Source organism: Geotrypetes seraphini, chromosome 13 (assembly GCF_902459505.1).
Source record: "Geotrypetes seraphini chromosome 13, aGeoSer1.1, whole genome shotgun sequence".
NCBI classification, from domain to species: domain Eukaryota; kingdom Metazoa; phylum Chordata; class Amphibia; order Gymnophiona; family Dermophiidae; genus Geotrypetes; species Geotrypetes seraphini.
The window spans coordinates 62401189-62425348 of record NC_047096.1 but is presented as its reverse complement, the minus strand read 5'-3'; the positions used below and the strand labels follow the sequence as shown (position 1 = coordinate 62425348).

The 24160-nt window shown below is 40.1% G+C and overlaps 1 protein-coding gene across 5 annotated transcripts in view; it reads left to right on the top strand.

Annotated features, from left to right (window-relative positions):
- The window catches only part of HEPACAM (hepatic and glial cell adhesion molecule), a 201741-nt gene that overhangs the window by 153276 nt on the left and 24305 nt on the right, over positions 1-24160 (top strand). For 3 of the 5 annotated variants that reach the window (XM_033919341.1, XM_033919342.1, XM_033919343.1), the window contains 2 exons: positions 19100-19441; positions 20303-20584. In XM_033919341.1, coding sequence (XP_033775232.1) covers positions 19105-19441; positions 20303-20584 — 619 coding nt within the window. In that variant the 5' untranslated portion in view covers positions 19100-19104. Of the gene's footprint in view, positions 1-1249; positions 1482-19099; positions 19442-20302; positions 20585-24160 lie in introns of those variants that run through there. The other 2 variants (XM_033919344.1, XM_033919340.1) reach the window with 2 other exon arrangements.

The window sequence follows — 24160 nt, the reverse complement described above, 5'->3', positions numbered from 1 at the left end:
CAGGGGGTGTAGAAGGGGGGGGGGCAGGACATGGTGGGGTGAGGCAGGTGGCCCAGTGGACTTGTGTGCCCAGGGGTTCTCGACAAATTAATCCTGCCCTGGGTCTGTCCCAGTAGAGCAATTCTTATGTTCTTAATCAACTTCTAGGCGATACTTAGGCATCGCTAGGTGTGATTCTATAAGTGAACTTAGGCATTACTAGGCGCCCTAGAGGTAGGCACTGGTACATTAGGTCAAGTTTTATCTGGCCTAATTTATTCGTGCCAATCTTGGGCCTAGTGATGTCTACGTTTGCCACGCTTATTCTCCGCCCCCTAACCACGCTTACTTTTCAGGTAAGGGTCAGGCATCAGAGGGCGCCTCGTCTGTTACATCCTAAGAGTTCCACGCAGAACTCTTAATTGGTAATTTTAATTTTTTTTTTTTTTTTTGATTGGCTGAATACTGGCATGGACAATTACCACACCAATTAAGCCAATTAAAAAAAATTGTGTGCAGATTCTGAAGTTAGACGCCAGGCATCCTTGATTAGGGTGCCCAGCGGTGCCTAATATAGAAACATAGAAAGATGACGGCAGATAAGGGCTATAGCCCATCAAGTCTGCCCACTCCCTTGACCCACCCCTTTGAGTCAACTGACCCCTTTAATTATACAGCCACTTTACTGACCCGCTCCTTCAAGTCTATACCCTAGTGACCCTATTCCTGGACTTGACCCCCGTAGGGATCCCACATAGGCATCCTATGCAGAATCCAGCCCTAAGTGTCCAGAGCAATGCCACTGTAAATTAGTGTTTAGCCTTCAACAAGAGATTTAACTGGACAGGAGCCATTTCTAGCGAGTCAAATTGCCTTCAATATCGACCCCACACAGTATTTACAGATTCATTACCTGAGCACAAACGTTTAACTTTTTTATAACTTTGTTAAAACTTGAAAAACAAAGTGACCGGAGGAAGGACAATTGAAGGTCATTTGAAGATCCTTTTGTCCTTACTGCCCAGTCAGTGGTGCCCTATTTCCAGGCAATTAGAGGTCCTCTTAATTAACTGACTCTGCAAATAAAGGAAAGCCAGAGCGGTGCTTTTGATAATTTCTGAATGTCGTGCTTTTGATAATTTCTGAATGTCGTGCTTTTGATAATTTCTGAATGTTGTTGATTATTTTGGACCCTTCCCCCTACTATTTTTCCATGAAAATGAGTGGTGTGAGGGCTGAGGAACCCAACAAATATCCGTTCTACATGAAAGAAACGAAGGAAGAAAAATCAGAGTACAGTGAGCTGCCTGTTTAGAGAGGAGCTGGCAGGAGATCTTGGAACAGTGAGAAAGGGACGTGCTTGGAGTGAAAAAATCATGCTAATGGTTAGCCAGCAGAACTCACACGTAAACTGGAAATGAAGAGCGAAAGCAAGTGGTTCTCGGGGGTCTTCAGCCCTCCGTGCCTCGCTCCTATAATCTGCCTCCTGGTACTCCAGACAGGTAAGACATCTCTTCACTTCCTGTTCCACATTTTCATGATCGGTGTGAAATGATTTAATTTTGTGATTTAGCAAGTGTCCCTACTCCGTTCTTAATTGCAGAGAAGCTGTTGTAAGTGCAAGTTTCTCTTCTCTGACAGACTGTTTGCTGTATATAGAAATTTTGAATATTTATTCAGAATTTTAAGATAGTTTTTCGTTACTTCTGAGGAATTGACCAGCCTCAAATGGCAAGGGTTGTACAGAGTATATTCTCTTCCTTTAAGCAGGGGGAAAAAAAACTAGATTATTTTAGGGGCTGTGACATTTTTAATGGACTTCTCTAACAATTTATCACAGAGCATGTATTACAAAACATAGGGCTCCTGTTACTAAGCTGTGCTAGCGGTTTTAACGAGCGCTACAATGCCGCGTGCACTAGACGCTAACGCCTCCATAGAGCTGGCGTTAGTTTTTCCGCATAGCGCAGGGGTTAGCATGCGCTAAAAACACTAGCGCAGCTTAGTAAAAGGTGCCCATAATCAAATATACGAATAAAAGTGAAATTTTTATGTGAAGTGCTCAATGGGTTCAAGCAACAGTGGCTCATGGGACCGTCGCAGCACTCAAAAGCATCCCATACCGCCCCAACCTTCAAATAAAGCCAAGACACTTATCTTGGCCTTATCGGCGGTGTTATTCCATTTCTGGCACTATTTGTTGATGGCAGAAATGGAGCCCGTTGACCACACTTAGGTGGTTGGCCTGAGCACTTCACATAAAAATTTCACTTTTATTCGTATATTTGCTGATTATGTTTTGTGATAAATTGTTAGAGAAGTATATATTTTTTACACCGAGGGTTTTGTACTTTATTTCTCCCTATCGTGGCCTATTTTTAATGGATTAACATCGTAACCCAAATGAACATAAGAATTGCCACTGCTGGGTCGGACCGGTGGTCCATTGTGCCCAGCAGTCTGCTCCCCCAGCGGCCCTTAGGTCAAAGACCAGTGCCATAACTGAGTCTAGCCTTACCTGCGTACGTTCTGGTTCAGCAGGAACTTGTCTAACTTTGTCTTGAATCCCTGGAGTGTGTTTTCCCCCTATAACAGCCTCCGGAAGAGCGTTCCAGTTTTCTACCACTCTCTGGGTGAAGAAGAACTTCCTTACATTGAATCCCTGGAGGGTGTTTCCCCTATAACATCCTCCGGAAGAGCGTTCCAGTTTTCTACCACTCTCTGGGTGAAGAAGAACTTCCTTACATTGAATCCCTGGAGGGTGTTTCCCCTATAACAGCCTCCGGAAAAGCGTTCCAGTTTTCTACTACTCTCCGGGTGAAGAAGAACTTCCTTACATTGAATCCCTGGAGGGTGTTTCCCCTATAACATCCTCCGGAAGAGCGTTCCAGTTTTCTACCACTCTCTGGGTGAAGAAGAACATCCTTACGTTCGTACGGAATCTGTCCCCTTTCAACTTTAGAGAGTGCCCTCTCATTCTCTCCACCTTGGAGAGGGTGAACAACCAGTCTTTGTCTACTAAGTCTATTTCCTTCATTATCTTGAATGTTTTGATCATGTCCCCTCTCAGTCTCCTCTTTTCAAGGGAGAAGAGGCCCAGTTTCTCCAATCTCTCTCTGTATGGCAACTCCTCCAGCCCCTTAACCATCTTAGTCACTCTTCTCTGGACCCTTTCGAGTAGTACCGTGTCCTTCTTCATGTATGGCGACCAGTTTCTTCCTGCTTTTACTAGTAAAACACTTTCAAATTTAAGAAACATTTGAAAGCTCAATGAAAAACCCCCCAAAACTCATGAAGGTGATGGGAAAATTGATTTTCATCTTTGGACCTTTTAATAATGTCTGTTAGATAAGAAACAGTGCAGTTCTTATTGCTTCTCCCTGCGCATTGAATGGTTCGCTTTCTTTGCTTTCCAACGTGCTCTACCTGGGTGTTCTGTAACGTTAGCTATGGGGGCTTAGACGTCCCTAGGTGTCCTAACTTTTAGGTATACTGTATTTATGCCATGTAGGTATTTAGACGGCTCTATCATATCTCCCCTCTCCCGCCTTTCCTCCAAAGTATACAGATTGAGATCTCTAAGTCTGTCCCCATATGCCTTAGCATGTGGTAATCAGAACGCACTAACTAAATAGCATGTCCATACCCATTCTCCACCCCTGACAAGCCCACTCCAGAAAATAAATAAAGAAATAATACTGTGTGCTTAGTGCACACAAACAAGCTGAGTATGCATTAGATCTTAATGCTCTTTAGTAGACATTCCTGTAACTGTGAGCTCTTCTTAGGCTTTCCCAAGAATATATTGCCAAAAATATATTTTGCAATGTCTTCGCTTGGCGCTTAAAATCAGATAATTTTGTGCAATTTCTTCTGATTCTGATGAATTGCGAGAATGGCGGACTCTCCCGCAACTTTCTTGGATGGCACCTATGAAAACTCAATAATACGTTTCTATCGGTAGGCTTGGTAAATCCTTTCATAATCAAACCTTCTGATGTCTGTATGATAGTCAAATCCAAAAAGTTAATCTGCTCGTTTAACCATGTAGCAAAGGACATTAACTGTTCTGATGATTCTATAACAGTAATGCATCATCAATGTATCTATACCATCTATATACACAATATACTCTAAACGGGGACTTATAAATCCATGTATTTTCAAAAGTGATGGGCAAACGCTGCATTCCATTGCCACCCCAGCAATCTGTTGGTAACATTTTCCATTGTATATGAAGAAGTTCTCTTTCATAGCCAATGACAATTGGAGCAAAAACTCTGTTGGAATACAACACGGTTTCTCCCTTTCTTCCAGCTCTGTTACCGCAGTGGCCGGCGCTAAAAACCATGCTACAGTTTTGTAATAGTGTGGGTAAATAAGTAAATGAACATGTTTATTTGATAATCACTAGACCCCCTCCCACACCACACACACACACTTCCCATAGTTCCCTTGGCCTAACTTGGATCCTTTACTCTGTTTAGATACCTATTGTGTGTTAACTCCTCAGATGAGATAGTTTTTTGATACGAAGTTGGATCTTTATTTATATTATCATTATTATTTTTATTAATATAATTATAATATTTTTAACATATTGATTTTTGGCCCCCTTTTATTAAGCCACATTAGGGTTTAAAAAAAAAAAAAAAAAAAATTGCTGACCGCTGCTGTAAAAGCTTCAACGCTCATAGGAATTCTATGATTGTCGGAGCTTTTACTGCACCGACGCTATTGTTTATAAAATCAATAAAATTACTGGAACTAAAAAAAAAAAAAAAAAAAAAAAAAAATCTTTAACGTCGCTTGATAAAAGGGAAGCCTTAGGGCTCTTTTTACTAAGGTGCGTTAGCGTTTTTAGCGCACTCTGCCACCACACTACGCGTAAAAACTAACGCCAGCTCAATGGTAACGTTAGCGTCTAGCAATGCAGCATTCGCTAAAACCGCTAGCGCAATTTAGTAAAAGGAGCCCTTAGTTTCTGTGTTCCAAATGAGTATAAATAATGGGTACTTTTATTCATATCATATTATTGATGATTTGTTCTGTGTTTCTTAGTGTGTTTTTGTATGGTTCTCACATGCTTTATTGATTATACCTAACCATGAAAGACCAGGTTGACTCCTTAATCACTCTCTGGAAGCTTCGGTCCATTAGAGCATATTTTGATATGTCAGCATTTAGAAGTCTGGTACAGTCCCTCGTACTGAGTCAACTTGACTACTGTAATATCGCCTATTTGGCAATTTCCCAAAAGAATATGTGACGATTACAACTAGTGCAAAATGCAGCGGTCAAACTGATTTTCGGGCTGAAGAAGTTTGATCATGTGACTCCTTACTGCCGACAGCTGCATTGGCTGTCCATGGAGGCACGTGTGAAGTTTAAGTCTGGTTGTTCTTGCTTTAAGGTACTATTCGGTCTAGCCCCTAAATATATAACTGACCTTTTCTCTTTCTCAGCCAACAGACATAAGAGAAGCTCACGTTTGAACTTTGTTTCCCCTCCAGTTAGAGGATGTAAACTTAAGACATCATCAACACCTTTTCTCACATCAGGCAGCATTATGGGGTAAAGATCTAGAACAATTTTTTACGCCTACTACTTATAGGGAATTCAGAAATGCCTAAAAACATATCTGTTCCTGAAATATCTAAACATAGGCAGCTGACCCGCACAACTCTTTCTCCACAATAACTGATCCCTAGAGCTGTTAATCACTAGCTTTTAACTCTGTTATGTTCACTCATTCTGTACTATTTTTTAATCATTGTAAACCGCATAAGTTAGTTAGGCACAATCTCCCCTTGCAGAAACCATGTTGGCTGGTTATCAGAAGTTTGTTTCTTTCAAAATGTTCATCGATGTTTTCTTTTATCAGTGATTCCGCCATTTCCCCCAGACCGAGGTCAGACTCACCGGTCTGTAGTTTCCCAGGTCACCTCTTGATCCCTTTTTAAAGATGGGCGTAACATTGGCTATCTTCCAATCCTCCGGGATCATGCTTGTTTTCAGGGATAGATTGCAAATTTGCTGCAGTATTTCCGCTATCTCCTCCTTTAATTCCTTCAGAACCCTTGGATGGATTCCGTCCGGATCCGGGGATTTGTCAGTTTTTAGTTTTTCTATCTGCCTGCGTACATCTTCAAGGCTCACTTCCATGGATGTTAATTTTTCTGCTTGATTACCATTGAAGAATTGCTCAGGTTCCGGTATATTGGATGCGTCTTTGTTTGTAAATACATGTTAAGTCTTTCTGCCACTTCTTTCTCCTCCTTCACCACACCCTTCCTGTTTCCATCGTCAGGAGAACTAACAAATCGATTTTGGAAGAGATCAGACCAGATATGTCACTCGAAGCTTACATGATAAAGTTTTGACTATCTTTTTTTGTTTTCAGTTACGACACTGCCAATCCTTTCATGCAGCATTTTTGGATTGAGTCATTTAGCGCAGTTTTACAAGCCTGAGCCATTTCTCTACATATATATTATATCAGCGCCATCTACTGGATCACAAGTCTACCCCTAAGGAAGGCTTTCTAGTGGAAGCCGAAACACAGACCATGTTGGGTCCAAAGATATAAGTGAAATGACTTTATATAAGGCTTGGTGTTTTACATATGTGATATGTTTTTATTATTATTTTCAATAAATTGGAATTGTACTAAAGGTTGATGTTCACAGTCCCTTCCACACTTGTTTTTTGCTCTGTTCTTATTTGCATGGGGTTGAGTTTTCCTGTCGCTTGTGGTATATATTATCTTAATTTGGTCACATTGTTAGAAGAAAGAGATCACTGAAGAAGGTCATCTTGTTTGGGAAGATTGAAGGAACTAGGCAAAGAGGTAGACCAGCAACTAGATGGCTGGCCACATTGACTACTATGGGGATGAGACAGAAGGACCTCATCAAATTTGCAATTGACTGATTTCTCTTTGGATCTTTAACTCATCAAGTTAATAGGACTCGAACTCAAGTCAATGGCACCTAACATCAACAACAAGAATAGAAACTCCAATTAGATTATTTACTGGTAGTGTTTCTCTAAGCTGTTAGAAGAAGTCTACATACTGGACCCTAGTATAGGCTGAAGAATCGCTGGAGGCTGCTTGCAATAAAATGTGGTTCCCAGATACTTATTTCATGTCCTTTCTCTATCAAACTAGTCAGTAGAAAGAATTGTAAGGATTATACTGTACATTGTCTTCTAAATGTCTCGGTATCCCAGAAACCGAGAGACTCACAAAAATTCACCTGGCAGTCTCCTGAGGTTTTTAAAAGCAACAATAACACAACTTCAGTCCAAGACAATGGCATATTTGAATTTTTCTTCATAAGTTTCTGCTGTGCAGCAGGAAAGTGAGTTTTTCCAAAAGCCCTGGGAACATGGCAGTGCTCAGCTGAAATGTCATTAATGTTACTCCGAAGAGAGGAATTCAGAGAAAGTCAGCCCAAGGCCCAAAGATAAAGGATACATTAAACCTGGCATTTACACTGCATCTCTCTTGTATACCCCATCACCCCCCCTTTCAACTCCCTTTTTATTAGCTCTTTGAGAAAGCTCATAGCAAGCACTTACTGGATCTTCTGGGAAATTGGCTAGATAGCAGATGATCTACTCATCATGACTATCGTTCAAAAATTTCCTGAGCCAGGGTTTGCATAAAATTCAAGCAAAAGAACTCGCTTGTCTGTGAAATGGGAAATGCTCTTTAAGATCCTGTGTTTAAAAAAAATAAAATATTTGTGGTATATTTAGATTTTAGCAAAACCTTTAACAGTGTCCCACACAGGTGTCTAATAAATAAACTGAGTGCCCTCAGGATGGGTCCCAAAGTGACGGACTGGGTCATGTACTGGTTGAGTGTAAGGCGACAGAGGGTAGTGGTCTCTCTGAGGAAAGGGAGGTTACCAGTGGTGTGCCTCAGGGTTCGGTTCTTGGGCCTGTTCTTTTAAACATCTTTGTAAGTGATACCGTGTTCTATTTTCATTGATGCTGAGTTTAATTTTTCTCCTCAGCTCATTTATTTTGTGTTTGTTTGGGGTGTTGCACTCCATGGGGTCAGTACAGCCCATAGCTGTGAGCGGCTCAAATGCTGCTTACTGCTGTGGACTAAATATCAGGTAGAAGTTATTCGAAGCTTGCAGCTATGCCTACGCTTAATGAGATGGGTTTTTTTGGTTTTTATTTTAGTGCTCTGGAATTCTCCTCATGATGTACACTTGATGTATTATTATATGTCTTTAATTGTGTCTTCAATTTTTGAATTTTCTGTTAGTGATATATTTTTTGGCAATGTCAATTAAAAAAAGAAAAGAATTGGAGGAGAAATTCATAAATGCAATGGTGAGAATGCAGAAGGGGCTCGGTGTCCCCTGATAACCTGCAGCCCTCTGGCACGGCTGCTCATCTGATTCCCGAGGAGCTAAGCACACAGGTTTTATGGACCTGGCGTTCCGCCTCCTCCGCTTCTTCCTTTATGCTTGCTGAATCAGAAACAGAATTTTGCTTTTGTGGCCTTTAAACTCCAGCCAGGAAGGAAATTGCAGCAACAAATAAGGGCTTTGTCTGCATCTTCTGGCAATTCTTTTGCGCTCCAGAAACTGTTACTAGCTTCCTGAAATACAATCTTCGTTTTCCCCGTTTGCTGTCCATTATCTTTCCTTCTATATGCCGGGGAGCCTACATTTGTCTTTTTTAACTTTCTTGCCCGCATTTTACCAATGTGAAAATGCTGACCCGGCGTCAAAGTATCTATTTTATTTTAAACTTCTTTACAATTCTCACTGCTTTGACCATGACACCCCTAGAACACTGGCTTCACCATTTCTCCCCAAGTTATATTTAAGCTTTTCGGTAGAAATGTTGCTATCTATTGCTAGTAGCTGTTCCCATTAACTCTATGCCAGAAAATAAACCGGGAAAAGACCTCAAATGCCCAAGTGTTTAAAAAAAAAAAAAAAATCCCTTTTTAAAAAAACACTTTAATGGGGCTTGAACATCATCACTGGTCTAAAAAGAATTTTTAAGTGTGCTGTTTTGCATCAAAATCATATAGGTGTGCAGGTATTAATGATAAAATGGCAGCAGTACAGCAGTAAGCAAGACACGGATCACTTCGTCATGTATCCTACCCATAAAAGTGACATAATAATAAAAAAAAAGGTTTTTTGGGGGATAATAAATAAATTAATAATAATAGACAGAAATAACCCACTGGTCCCGGAATAAAGTGTGGATTTACAAGAAAGAAGATTAGCAAAGGTAAGAACCTAATCTTTCGTTCCCACTGGATGTTGCCACTGCATGGGCATCTATAAAAGCATGTATATTAGCATGTAGTTCATAGTTTGATGGTTTAGACTATTGTAGACAAATTCTTTGATTTTTGTGGTATAGTACAAGTAAAATGTCATCAAGAAAAGGTGCCAATATTGTTATACAACAGAACTCAAAGAACTGTCAACATCCTGATACTAAAATAAATAAATACATACTGAAATAAATAAAATCCTTACCTTATCATTTCCTCTCCTCTGTCCTAGTCACTCCTGGTACATTGTAAAACTTTAATTTGAAAAGGGCTTATGATCGACAGCTTCTTGATCAAGTTTTTGTGTGCTTACAGGTCTAAACCGAGTTAACACGCGCTAATCGGTTAGCGCACCTTAGTCAAGGCGCGCTACAGGGGTTAGCGCGTCGGACACTTCATCACGTGCTAACCCCCGTCAATGGAGGCGTTAGGTACTAGCGCGGCAGGTGGTTTAATGCGCGGTATTCCGCGTTTTAAATCGCTACTGCGCCTTTGTAAAAGGACCCCTAAGGGTCTTAATAACAAATATGACTAATGTGTTATTTGAGCAGGTTAAACAGCACCCCAAATTATTATATCAACTTTCCCAAGTAATGAATAAACTAGGAGGATAACGTATCATTCAGAGGTTATAAGCTCAGTACATAGAACCTCTTATAACATATATGTTATTTCAGGTCCTTATCCTGGATTGATACAATGCCATATAATCATCTACGTCAGTCCTCCATCCCACCCTTAAATCTTCATAACTAATCTAATCTAATTTCCATCTTATATACCGGATCATTCCAGCAAGTACTCGAGCCGGTTAACAAAGTTTAAAAGAATATAGTATAAAACAATAATGAAGGTAATAGAAAAATTTGTGACTAGGATTTAAAAAAATTTATTTTGTGTTTTATTTTATTTTCATTTCTCTAAGTAATAGAAAAGGTGATAAAAATCTGAAGAATATGAAAAAAAAAAAAAAAAAATATATATATATATATACACACACGAAATTATCAATAAAAGGAACAGCAACACTTACCTAGATGGCCATTTGCCAGAGCAAACGTTGGTAGGTATTTCCATAAATACCCAATGCTCTATTTTGTCCAGAGCGTTTCAGCTACACACCAGCCTTCTTCGGGGGACTATATACCATGTTCCTGAACTGGAAAAATCAAACAACAAATCTAAGCAAAAATAATAATAACCTACTCACAACTAAACACTCAAAATTACCATACACTCAACTTCACACACGTCTACAAGTAAAACATCAACTACCCTCGTTAGAAGTTCATAATAAATAGCACACTCCTCGTTTGCTAGAGCCATACCACATTAAACATATGTAACACATAACACAATGAACTCCCCAAAGTAGAAGCTCATGATGAATAGCACATCTGAGGTAACATGTAAGGCGACCTATATGGGGGATGTAGGAACATACACACCCAAAGATGAAGGGGCTTACTGCTTTTATCGATTGCGCATGATAAGATCTCTATCTAAGCTGTTAGAACCTGCTTCCCTGAACATTTTGAGTCACTCTCTTGTGATCTCATGTATCGATTATTCTAACACCCTCTTCAAAGGCACAACAAAAAAGGAAATAAGAAGACTCCAGTTAGTACAAAATACTGCAGTAAAAATTTTATATAATTCAGAAAACTATGATCATGTCACCCCTCTTTTACGTAAAGCTCACTGGTTGCCTATACAACACAGAATCACCTATAAAATTATTTTATTAACATTTAAAACCAGAGAAAACAACCAGCCAGAATTCATCAGTAACCTACTTATCCCTTACAACCTTACAAGGACTTTACGATCTACAGCTCAAAACCTTCTTACTATCCCATCATTGAAATACTGAATATAAATACATTAAGGTCTGCAATTTTTTCTGTTAGCGCCCCCTCTCTTTGGAACAGTATTCCAAACTACCTACGCAAAAAACTTACACTAACAGACTTTAAGTCGAAATTAAAGACATTTCTCTTCCTTGACGCTTTTGAAACCTAACTGTCCTTTTAAGGACGACCTAGGACCTAGAAGGATTCAAGTTAGTATTTTCCCTAGTGGTGTTGGGTGTTTTTAAACTGTACTTTAGTTAATAGACGGTTTAAACTTTTTTGTACACCGCCTAGAAGGTGTGATTAGGCGGTATAAGAAATTTTAAATAAACTTGAAACTCTCAAAAATGAGAACCTAAAACTGATGTTGAGAAACTGAGAACTCGCTCTCGCAACTCAAAATTAAACCCCTCTCCATGGGAGATCAACGCTGACCCACCAAACATAGCTAAAGCCAGTGAGCGTGGTGAGAAAATGAGCAAACTGCTTATATAAAGGCACATAGTAGATGACGGCAGATAAAGACCCGGATGGGTCCAGTCTGCCCAACCTGATTCAATTAAAAAAATTTTTTTTTTAATTTTTTCTTCTTAGCTATTTCTGGGCAAGAATCCAAAGCTTTACCCGGTACTGTGCTTGGGTTCCAACTGCCGAAATCTCTGTTAAGACTTACTCCAGCCCATCTACACCCTCCCAGGCATTGAAGCCCTCCCCTGCCCATCCTCCACCAAACGGCCATATACAGACACAGACCGTGCAAGTCTGCCCAGTAACAGTTTATTCATTACTTGGGAAAGTTGATATGATAAGTTGGGATGCTGTATGACCGGCTCAAATAACACATTAGTCATATTTGTCATTCAGACACTTAGGGCTCCGTTTTTAGCGCATGTAGAATTTTAGCGCACGCTAAACCCGGGCTACACGGCTAGAACTAACGCCAGCTCAATGCTGGCGTTAGCGTCTAGCGTGCGCGCTAAAACCACTTTCGCAGCTTAGTAAAAGAAGCCCTTAGAGAGCGTGGCAGTACAGCAGTAAGCAGCCAGAGACGTACCATGGCAGTCAGTGCGCTTGCATGCAGCAGTAGCAGTTTCAACTGTATTGGACTAGCACTTTCCCCTGAAGAAGACGTCCAGGAGTGAAATGGACTGGCCAAACTCCATTCGGGAGCAAGCTAAGCGCTTTATGTTCTCCACAAGAATTTATTGACTCTATCTGAACACCGCCACAATATAATCATTATCGAAAAAGGTTTCTTGCACTGCTAAACACAATTTGATAACTGCAATAATTAATACCTGCATGCCTATATGATTTTCATGCAAAACAGTACACTTAAAAAAAAAAAAATTGTATTCATTTTATAACTTACATCAAGTACATCAACATTGGTATTATCATTTTAACATATGTATATCACTTGAAATTCTAGAATTAATCTTATCAAATTAAATGTATTCCCCTCCCTCCCATCCTTTTATATTTCATACAAAACATTATTCCAGCAATAAATTCCCCCCCCCACCCCCCACCCTATTTTCATTTGTACTAATCAGGGAAAAAGAAATATACTTATTCTTTACAATATTCTGATAATGGCCTCCACACATCCTGAAATTTTTTAAAGTTCCCTTTTTGAATAGCTAATATTCTTTCCATTTTATAAATATGGCATACTGAATTCCACCAAAAACTAAAGTTCAGTCTATTCCAACTTTTCCAATTAAGTGTTATTTGTTGTATGGAAACTCCTGTCAAAATGAGTAATAATTTATTATTTTTAGAGGATAATTGACTCTTGGCCCTCATCGCCATGCCAAATAATATTGTATCATATGATAATGCCACATGATTTTCTAATAAACAATTTATTATATTCCAAATTGATTTCCAAAATTCCATAATAAATGGACAATAGAATAATAAATGGTCTAAAGTCACTGCTTCAAGATGACAATGCCAGCATCTATCAAACTTAGAGCAATCTAATTTTTGTAAACGAACAGGGGTCCAGAATGCTCTATGCAACAGGAGGAACCATGTTTTGTCTCATAGATGCAGACATCGTTATTCTCATCGTTATTCTCATCCTCCAAGACCAAATTCGTGGCCATTGAGAAGCAGAAATTAGATGTTTAATCTCAATGCTCCAAATGTCTCTAAGACCCGTCTTTGTTTTTTTATTCATGAATCCAGATATTAATTTGTACCACTGCGCAGCCTAGTGTCGCAGGAAGTCTGTCTCAAAGTACACTTAAAAAAGAGAAATTACCATGTTTTTTTTTTTGTTGTTTTTTTTTAGAACAGTGATGATTTCCCCTATAGATTTAACATTGGACACATTTGGATTGTCGATAGTTTTCACTAAGTTATTTTCTATTTACGCTTTTTCACTTTAAGCCTTCTTCTATCAAACTGCGATAGCAGTTTATAGTGCAGGAGCCGCGCTGAATGGCCCGCGCTGCTCCTGACGCTCATTGAGTTCCTATGAGCATTGGGTGTAGCGTGGCTCCCCGCGCTAAAAACGGTTATCGCAGTTTGATAGAAGAGGGCCTTAGGGCTCCTTTTACAAAAGTGCGTTAGGGCCTTAACGCGTGGAATAGCGCGTGCTAGCCGCTACCGCCACCTTTTAAGCAGGCGGTAATTTTTCAGCTAGCGCACGCTATAGCACGCGCTAATCTTGTGCGCTATTCCGCGCTAAAAACGCTAGCTCACCTTAGTAAAAGGAGCCCTTAGTCTTTAAGGACTGTCTGCCTTCTGCTCCCAACTATATTAACAAACGGCATGTTCCATATGTACGGCACCTTCCCTTTTTACTGCTTTCCTTATGTATTGGTCGGCTAGTCCTTTTCCCATCTATCCCTCTACTTAGATATTTCCCACAACGCTACCCTGTGCTACATAGCTCTAAAACTCTGGAATATACTGCCATGTCAACAGTGGTGTTATAAGGGGGGATCGCCATGATGGTGAGGGTGCCGGCACCCCTCCTCCTTTCCGCCCCCGCCTCTTCCCATTCCTCCCCTCCATGCGTGCACCCGCCTTCCCTTCCCCCATACCTCTGGTTGACGTTTGCAGCGGTCAACCTTGTGCTCCTCGCGACCCCGCCGGCTCTCCTGCCGATGTCACTTCCGGATCCCGGGCATAGGAAGTGACATCAAAGGGAAAGCAAACGGGGTCGCCGAGGTTGACATGAAAGAGCTACTTAATGTTAAGTGCCTATCTTTTTAGGCACCCAATTACAGACTCTGTCCCCAATTGCCTTTTCATGAAGAGATTCAACCAAAGCTTCTTATAATACATGAAATAGTAATCAGGTACTCTTTAAGCTTCAACATGCTTCCCTCTATGTCATGGAGCTCAAATTCCCTCCTTGACGGCCGCAATCCAGTCGGGTTTTCAGGATTTCCCCAATGAATGTGCATTGAAAGCAGTGCATGCACATAGATCTCATGCATATTCATTGGGGAAATCCTGAAAACCCGACTGGATTGCGGCCCTCAAGGAGGGACTTTGAGACCCTTGCTCTATGTGTATCCTCGTAATATTTATTTTATTTTTTTTATTTTTTTCTTTTATACATAATTCTACCATTTATTTCTTTTGTACTTAGCGTAGGTTATGATCCCAATTTGGGACTGACAGAGAAATTCTTTGTGCCACGGTGTTCTATTAATTTTCAATGTTAAAAATGGTATCTTCTTCCTTGTTGTAACCACATTGAACCGAATGGTATATAGCGTATATAAATAAACTGTTATGTTATATTAAGTATTTTCCCTATCTGTTCCAGCAGACTTACAAACTAACTGTGGTATCTGGGGGTAATAACATAACTTTATTCTTCTATACCACCATAATCGGACGACTTCACACCGAAGAGAGCTGGACAGTCAGCGAATTACAATATGCAAATTATAAAAGTACACCATATTACTCAAGAACAGACATAATAAAATTGTTAGATTTAGTGTAACTTCTGTTTAGGAGATAAATCTATCAAGCAATGCAGTTTTAGGGCTCCTTTTACGAAGCTGCGTAATAGCGTGTGCTAATTTGCTGGCCATGCTAGCCGCTACCGCCTCCTCTTGAGCAGGCGGTAGTTTTTCGGCTAGCGCCGGGGGTTAGCGTACGCTAAAAAGGTGTGTGTGATAAAGCCGCTAACGCGGATTCGTAAAAGGCGCTGTAGGTCAACCTAGCTTCATTAATGTAGTTACGTAACCAAGACTGCTATTTACTTGTTTGATACATGAGCGTCCTATCCAAAAAGGATTTGTATTTACAGCCAGTAATGCTTGGGTATGCAAATAGGTTACAATTTCTGGTTATTCTCGTAGGACTATATAGCACAAAGTGAGAAAGAAGATAGGAAGGTAGGTTAAGTGACTTGCCCTGAGTCACAGGGAGCAGGCTGGGATTGAATTCACAACCTTCGGGTACTGAGGCGGCAGCTCTAACCACTAGGCCAGCCCTCATTATGTGAACGAGAAGTTCACCCAAATGGAAGCAACCATCAGCATGTTCTTTTTCCTCATGGTTTTGCCAGAGTGCCTAATCCCCTTCCACTGACGCTGTCTAGATGTTCAGTTCCCCGGTCTTGTAACATTCTCCTGTAATTGCAATTTTTTTGCTTCTTGCCCACTTTGAATAATTGTGTCTCATCTGCAAATTGACGAAGCTGGAAACTGAAGTCCTTTGTTTAAGCTCAAAACAGGCAGAAACGAGTGCATTCTGTGGCAAGCTCTGAAGACAGGATTACACAATGGTTAGAGGCCATAGATCAAGCTGTACCATGTGATCCTGCTGTTTGTAGGAAAACTGGCGAAGCCATGGCATGAAACCAGGTCATTCCTGATACCTTGAATAGGGGACTTGGGATAGGGATTTGTATACCACCTTTTTGTAGTTACACAGCCACATTTCAAGTGGTTTTGCATACAGGCACTCCAGCATTTTCCCGATCTGTCCCAGCAGGCTCACACTCTATCTAATTTAGCTGGGACAGTGGAAAATTAAGTGACTTGCCCAGGGTCACAAGGAGCAGTGCAGGGTTTGAACCCACAACCTCAGGGTACTGAGGCTGTAGCTCTAACCACTGTAAGAAAAGGCTGCTCTACACAAGAAGGGTCACAACATGTAAACTGGAAGGAAAAGACTTGCTCTCAATTCTGGGAACTATCTTAAGCCTGCAGGCTTTTAAAGTCAAAAGTTCACCAGGGCATATCAGACATAAAGCACCCAAGGTTACCCATAAACATCATTTAAAACCATCCACTAGCTTAAAAAAACCAATTAATGTGTTAAAAATTCTAATAAATATAAATTCAAATGTGCAAAGATTGAAGATAATAATAATAAAGTGCCCAAAGTCACATCGTTCCTGAATTTCAAAAAGCACACTAAGTGCAAAATCACTAATTGATGAGCCTGGAGAAAGCAAGAAATCCCATTTGTCCAATCCATTGAAACTGCCATCTGCAAGGACTTATCTGAGAAGCCACCAACATCCATCTAGTAAGAGGGTCTGTCTTCCGGGGGTGCCAACTGATCGCCCTACAGAACCCCGTTTCATTTCCTTCTTCAGAGGCAAACTCAGGGACTCCCAATGAAAACTTTACAAGTTTATTTTATTAAGTTTATTAGGTTTTTCTATACCGCCTATCAAGGATATCTAAGCGGTTTTACAATCAGGTACTCAAGCATTTTCTCTCTCTGTCCCAGTGGTCTCACAATCTATCTAATGTAACTAAATCAAGCACTGATTCTCTCCAGCGCGGCTCTAACCACTGTACCACACTCTACTTCCAGTGAAGGATTACGCTCTCAGTGATAAACTTAGAATGATAAAAGTGAAAAACCTCTTTGAATATTCTTCAACCATTCATCTCATTCAGTATTTGAAAGTAGTGCTGTGGTCAGGACACACAAGTGTAACAACTGCAAATCATATTATGTGGCCAGGATACACAACTGTAATGACTGAAATTATATTTTGCCCCCTCTCAAGAACCCTCATCTTCTTTTTTCCCACTTTTCTTTCCTCTTCATTGTTCTCTGGCATATTTATTTAAAAAAAAAAAAAAAAAATGGGTTTCACCCCAGAGGTGCCTGTACTTTCCTTGACTCACTTGTGTGAGGGAGTGTATAGCTATAGGACACTACTACTCCCCCTGCTGGATACTCCCTCATAGTTAGTGACAGAGCCAATTTAACACATGTAGCTCCTTCCTAGGGGGAAGTGACACAGGAGGGGAAGAGTCAGGGAAGCAGCTGACAGGAAGTATAAGAGGCAGGGCAAGAGCTAGGCTAAGTTTCAAGTTTATTAAAAGTTTGTTTTTCACGCAATATCAAATAATTTCAATGTGTATGACAATAAAAAATTTGGGGGAGACAAAATAAAACAATTTGTACAAGTAAACATACAATGTATGTACACAAATAATTAGCGATACATAAGGGAAGAGAGGTGAACTACAATTTTTAAGGAAAGTAGAGATACATTTAAGGAAAAATCATCAGGAGGATAATGAAAAAATGTTTTACAAATATGGCTAAGCCTAAAAAGAGAATGGGGGAGGTTGTGACCTATACATAAGGTCTGGTTAAATTTAGGTATTTGAGCCTGGGATTGATGATAGAAGAATTATCCTATCTATGACTCAAATGCATCTTGGTACAGGTAGCATTTTAATGTGCTTTTAAATTTTTCTAATGAGGTTTCTCCATGCAAATAGATTGGTAAATTGTTCCAAAGCTGGGTAAATTGTCGCTCTTTCTGGTACCTATTATTTTTAAAGAAGGGGAGAAGAATGAAGAAGTGATCCCAGTTTATGTCTTGACCACTGCTTCTAGACATTCTACAAATTCTACAGGATCGATGTGGTGGCCAAGCAGGATGCTGATTTTGGTGCCTCTGTTCTGACAGCGGGCTCATCAGTCCCACCCTGAATTTCGGGACTGCTCTATTATGTCCCACTGATCTCAGAATAAAGTGGGATTGTACAAGAATGAAAGATTAGGTTCTTACCTTTGCTAATCTTCTTTCTTGTAAATCTATACTTTATTCCGGGAACCCATCCTATACCTTGCTGATTCGCCAATTGTCTGCCTTTACAAGTACTGGTAAGCTGGATTTCTGTTTTCTGACCAGCCTTTATGAGAGTGCCATTAGAATGGGTTTAGCACTTAGTTTGGGAGAGTCCCTGTTACAGGCGCCCCCCTCTGATAGTGCAGGCTGTGTCTCCCTATAACATTGTTTTGTCATTCAGATTTCTAATGTTTCATAACCTGTTTTCTCATCTTTCATTGTTACTGTTTTGTATTTGTTGATATGAGCAGAATTGATTTACTTGTCGGGGAGTTCTCCCCATTCCCTTCTCTCTTGTTTTTGTCCTCTACAGATGTTCCTGGCTGTTTTTAGACTGACTGAGGAACTCAGGCACTGAAATAGTGATGAGGTATGAGGGGAAGGGTTTTAAGTCTCTGGAATTTTGAGGCTTCCTATAAAGTCCTGGAGAGTAGACAGAAATAACCCACTGGTCCCGGAATAAAGTGTGGATTTACAAGAAAGAAGATTAGCAAAGGTAAGAACCTAATCTTTCGTTCCCACTGGATGTTGCCACTGCATGGGCATCTATAAAAGCATGTATATTAGCATGTAGTTCATAGTTTGATGGTTTTAGACTATTGTAGACAAATTCTTTGATTTTTGTGGTATAGTACAAGTAAAATGTCATCAAGAAAAGGTGCCAATATTGTTATACAACAGAACTCAAAGAACTGTCAACATCCTGATACTAAAATAAATAAATACATACTGAAATAAATAAAATCCTTACCTTATCATTTCCTCTCCTCTGTCCTAGTCACTCCTTGTACATTGTAAAACTTTAATTTGAAAAGGGCTTATGATCGACAGCTTCTTGATCAAGTTTTTGTGTGCTTACAGGTCTAATGAAGGCAGTTAATATCACCAGTCCCATACAGTTGATCCATGGAACATCCGGAAGTTCTGCCCTCCTCTCTGTGAAGTATACCAGCTCCAGCAGCGATAAGCCAGTCATCAAATGGCAGCTGAAGAGGGACAAACCTGTCACAGTAGTGCAGTCCTTAGGCACAGAAATCATTGGAAACCTGCGTGCGGATTACAAGAATCGGATAAGAATCTACGACAATGGCTCCCTACTAATCACTAACCTGAACTTGTCCGACGAGGGCACCTATGAGGTGGAGATTTCCATTACTGATGATACATTCACTGGGGAGAAGACCATTAACCTCACTGTGGACAGTAAGTGTGAGAGACAGGACAGAAGAAGCACACCTGTGGGGAAAAGCCACATTGATGGCAATGCAAGAATAGGTACAGCACAGGTAGCAGCAGAACACAATTTTCTCAGATACTTCCCCACCCACAGAACAAGTACAGCAGGGATACTAGCTTCTTTCACACACACTGTCCAACAGGTAACATAAGAACATAAGAATTGCCATACTGGGTCAACAAGCCCAGTATCCTTTTTCCAACAGTGGCCAACCCAGGTCCCAAGTACCTAGCTAGATCCCAAGTATTAAAACAGATTTTATGCTGCTTATCCTAGGAATAAGCAATGGATTTCCCCAAGCCATCTCAACAATGGCCTATGGACTTTTAGGAAATTGTCCAAACCTTTTTTAAACCCCGCTATGCTAACTGATTTCAACAAAGGTGAGATAGCAACAGTGTAATTTCCCCTCACACCCACTGCCAAGTCACATAATGGTGCAGCTTGGACAGTAGGAGGTCGATATTCAGATCATTGCTACTATTTGGGTTTTTACCAGGTGCTAGTAACTGGCCACTGTGGAAACAGGATATTGGGATGGATAGACCATTGGTCTGACCCAGTATGGCTATTCTTATATTCTTATGTAAGAAGGTGGGTCTTGCTAGTCTTCTAATGTTCTTTCAGTCAAGAGCAGGGACAAGGAACGAGACAGAAAATGGAATAACAAAACCCAGCATAGAAAAGAGTTAAATGACACATTAATACTGATTTTCATTATTCACAATTTATTATTTCTCTTTCTGCCATTATCCTAGCTGCTGCTGTTCATTTACTTTTGTGACTGGCTTTTCTGTTTGTTTTTTTTCTTCTTCCATTCTTTCTAGTTCCAATCTCCAAGCCTCAAGTGATTCTTTCGTCGTCCACCGTTCTAGAGCTCAGCGAATACTTCACTCTGAACTGCTCCCATGAGAATGGCACAAAGCCCACATATACCTGGTTGAAGGATGGAAAACCACTGGCTAACGATTCACGGCTGCTCCTGTCACATGATCAGAAAGTGCTGACTATCACCAGAGTCCTCATGTCTGATGACGACATCTATGCCTGTGTAGTTCAAAATCCAATCAGTAAGGGGCGTAGTACCCCAATAAAGTTGACAGTCTACAGTAAGTACCAAAGGATCACGGGAGTGTCGTTAGTAACGTTAATATTGCCTCTTTAAAGTTAACAACAAGGAAGGAAGTGCAGAGAGCTCATGGCAAACAAATGTGATCAATTCTTGACTGATTAACTGATGAGTTTGATTAGGTAAAGTACCGTACCCTGGGACTTCTCTGCGTTTTAGATAAAAACTGTCAATTTTCAAGAGAGTTGTCGTGTTTTCTTGAACCTGGGAACTTCCCTCACCCTCTGCCCAGGGTTGCTAATATAGTGATACCTTGCAATCCAAACTTAATTCGTTCCAGAACCCCGTTTGAGTTCCAAATCATTCGAGTTCCAAGACAATTTTTCCCATTTAAAATAATAGAAACTGGATGAATCCGTTCCTGGCTCCCACAAACTCAAATTTTAACATTAAAACACTGTATTTTAAGGTAAAATATTAACAAATAATAATACAGTACAGTATTTTCCTCACTACACTACACAAAGGTGAAAATCACACAAAATGCTTTCACTACAGCTTCAGATAACTGAACAAAGTGTGGGTGACCCGAGCGGTGGGAAAGCATATGCACAAACACACACAAATAATGGGCAGGGCGCTTGAATTCCAAAGCAGCATTCGGATTCTGGGGCAAAATTTGCTCAGATTTTTCATTTGGATTCCAAGTTGTTTGAGTACTGGGGCGTTTGGATTCCAAGGTATCACTGTATTTTATAAGGATAAAAACCTCATCTCCAGTTCCTTGTCCTTCCCTCATTTGCTCTCCTCTGCTAGCTGCTTCCTCTCAACCATCATTCTTTCTTCACAAACCTTCCCTCATTAAATTCGGACCTATCAGAGGCCCATTATGGTACTGGATATAGCCGCACCTCCTTGTCAAATCACAATCCCATAACCCATACATACATCTGGTGTCTGTCCAAATGCAAAATCCATGGAATTGTTTTCCATCTTTCGATGTAATAGATAAAAGTAAGTAGAAAATGACAAACCTACTCACCTGGCCTTCCCAGTTCTTCCTGTCTAAACAGCAAGGATAGATAATGGCTAGCAACCATAGAGAGTGTTCTGCAAGAACCCTTGTGCTATAATTCCTGACCCATCTAGAACTTTTTTTTCACTCAGAGAATAGTCAAGCTCTGGAACGCGATGTCAGAGGATGTGGTAAGAGCAGATAGCGTAACTGGTTTTAAGAAAGGTTTGGACAAGTTCCTGGAGGAAAAGGCCATAGTCTGTTACTGAGAAAGACATTTTAATGCTCATCTCTTTAACTGAACTCACTTCAGAAGTGTTAAATTATATATCTTTTATTCATACACAAATGGAAATTTGGACATCTACATTTAGATTGAAATTAAATCCGGAAAAATCAAAATTCTTTCTAGCTAGTCCTAATGAAAACATTACTGAAACAACTTTGCTTTTAAATGGTCAATCTTATTTGATATCTCCTACGCTGAAAAGTTTAGAGGTTATTTTAGATCGATCCTTATCTTTTAAGGCCCATACAGATTTTCTGGTTAAGAGATGTTATATTGCCCTCTGGAAACTGCGTACTATTAGGAAATATTTTGATTTTATATCATTTAAAATCCTGGTTCAATCTTCAGTCCTTTCAATATTGGATTATTGTAATGTGATTTATCTGGGATCGTATAAAATAACTACCAGCCGACTAAAAATCATACAAAATACAGCTATTCATTTGATTTTTAATCTGAAAAAACACGATCATATCAGTATATATTATCAAAAGCTTCATTGGCTACCATTTGAGGTTAGAGTGTCATTTAAATTTGGATGCATTTGTTTTAAAGTTATATTTGGCTTAGCACCGGCTTACCTTGTTTCTCATTTTAGTTTTTTTTATTTCTAAGACAAATATTCATAGATCTGGTTGGTTTTATTTTCCTTCAGCAAATGCATGTCGTTATAAAAAAATTTTGGATAGGACCTTAGCATTCCAAGCAGGATTAATGAATTCATGTTTGAATCTTCTCGTTTCTCCATTTCTTACTATAGTTTCGAAAAGATCTTAAAACCCACTTATTTAAACAACATAATACAATATAGTGCATGGCATGTGCAGAGGATGGATTCCAAGGAGCACAAGAACACCTTAGGGAGTTGAGAGAAATTGCAGAGGAGAAAGAAGAAGGGTGGGGAAGGGAAGACAATGTAGGAAGGGATGAATTAGAACATAGGAGGAGAAATGCAGCAGAGAGAAGTGGAGCATAGTATTTTAGCTCTGTGCCAAAAAGTGCCAAAGGCAATGACATGATCGAAACATTCAAGATACTGAAGGGAATAGACTTAGTAGATAAAGACAGGTTGTTCACCCTCTCCAAGGTAGAGAGAACAAGAGGGCATTCTCTAAAGTTAAAAGGGGATAGATTCCGTACGAACATAAGGAAGTTCTTCTTCACCCAGAGAGTGGTAGAAAACTGGAATGCTCTTCCGGAGGCTGTTATAGGGGAAAACACCCTCCAGGGATTCAAGACAAAGTTGGACAAGTTCCTGCTGAACCGGAACATATGCAGGTAAGGCTATACTCAGGGCTCAGGTCCTTGACCTAAGGGCTGCCGTGGGAGCGGACTGCTGGGCATGATGGACCACTGGTCTGACCCAGCAGCGGCAATTGTTATGTTCTTATGACACACTTCTTCAGATGAGATGCCCTATACAGTATAGTGATGTTTCTTGTGACCTTAGGCAAGTCTCTTCACCCTTCTCAGGTTTGTACCCACCCTCAGGAACAAACTTCTATTCTATGCCCTCTTTGCAAAGAATACTAGCTGTTCGTGAATTTGTAACGCCTTGAGTATGGATATTGAGAGACAAGTAAATAAATCTAAAATTCAAATTTATAGCCAATAAAAAGAGCTGAATGAATTCTATCCTCTCTCCCCTCCACATACACACACATCTTCCTAACCTGAAGCTGATCAAAACCTAAAAAGTTCCCATTTGTGTCCCTGAGAAGTGTTGGAAAGTGTCAGTAATTTTGAAGGTGAAGTGACGGGCATGCTATTGAAAGGGATTATTGATGGGTGTAATGGAAAGGCATTCTAAATGAAAACTATGCTTGAGTTTTGCACTTGTAAGGTTGTAGGGATGACCTAAGGGGAACACAGAGGGATGTTGGTCATTTGAAGAGATTTATAGTGATGGCCTCATTTGCATAAAAACAGGCTGGGTTTTAGGAGATACACTTCTCCCTCCATATTTGCGATTTCAGCATTTGCGGTTTCGATTATTCATGGTTTTTTAGCATGCTGGCTCCTCCCGCCAAATTATGACAGCTTGCATAGAGAAATCGTTGATTCCAAGCGTTTATAGAGAAAATTGCCGATTCCTAGCACTTTCTTCACCGTGTTTTGCCTCTCCTTCAGGAACAGGCTAGGTCAGGTCTCCCACTATGTTATTTGCAATTTTGCCATATTCACGATGGTTTTTAATAGAAAACAGCGAATAACAAATGAAAAAGTAATTTGCAGTTTTTCTGTATTTGCGGTTCTGTTAATCCCCTATCACAGCGAATAAGGAGGGAGAAATGTATTCACATGTGTAGCTG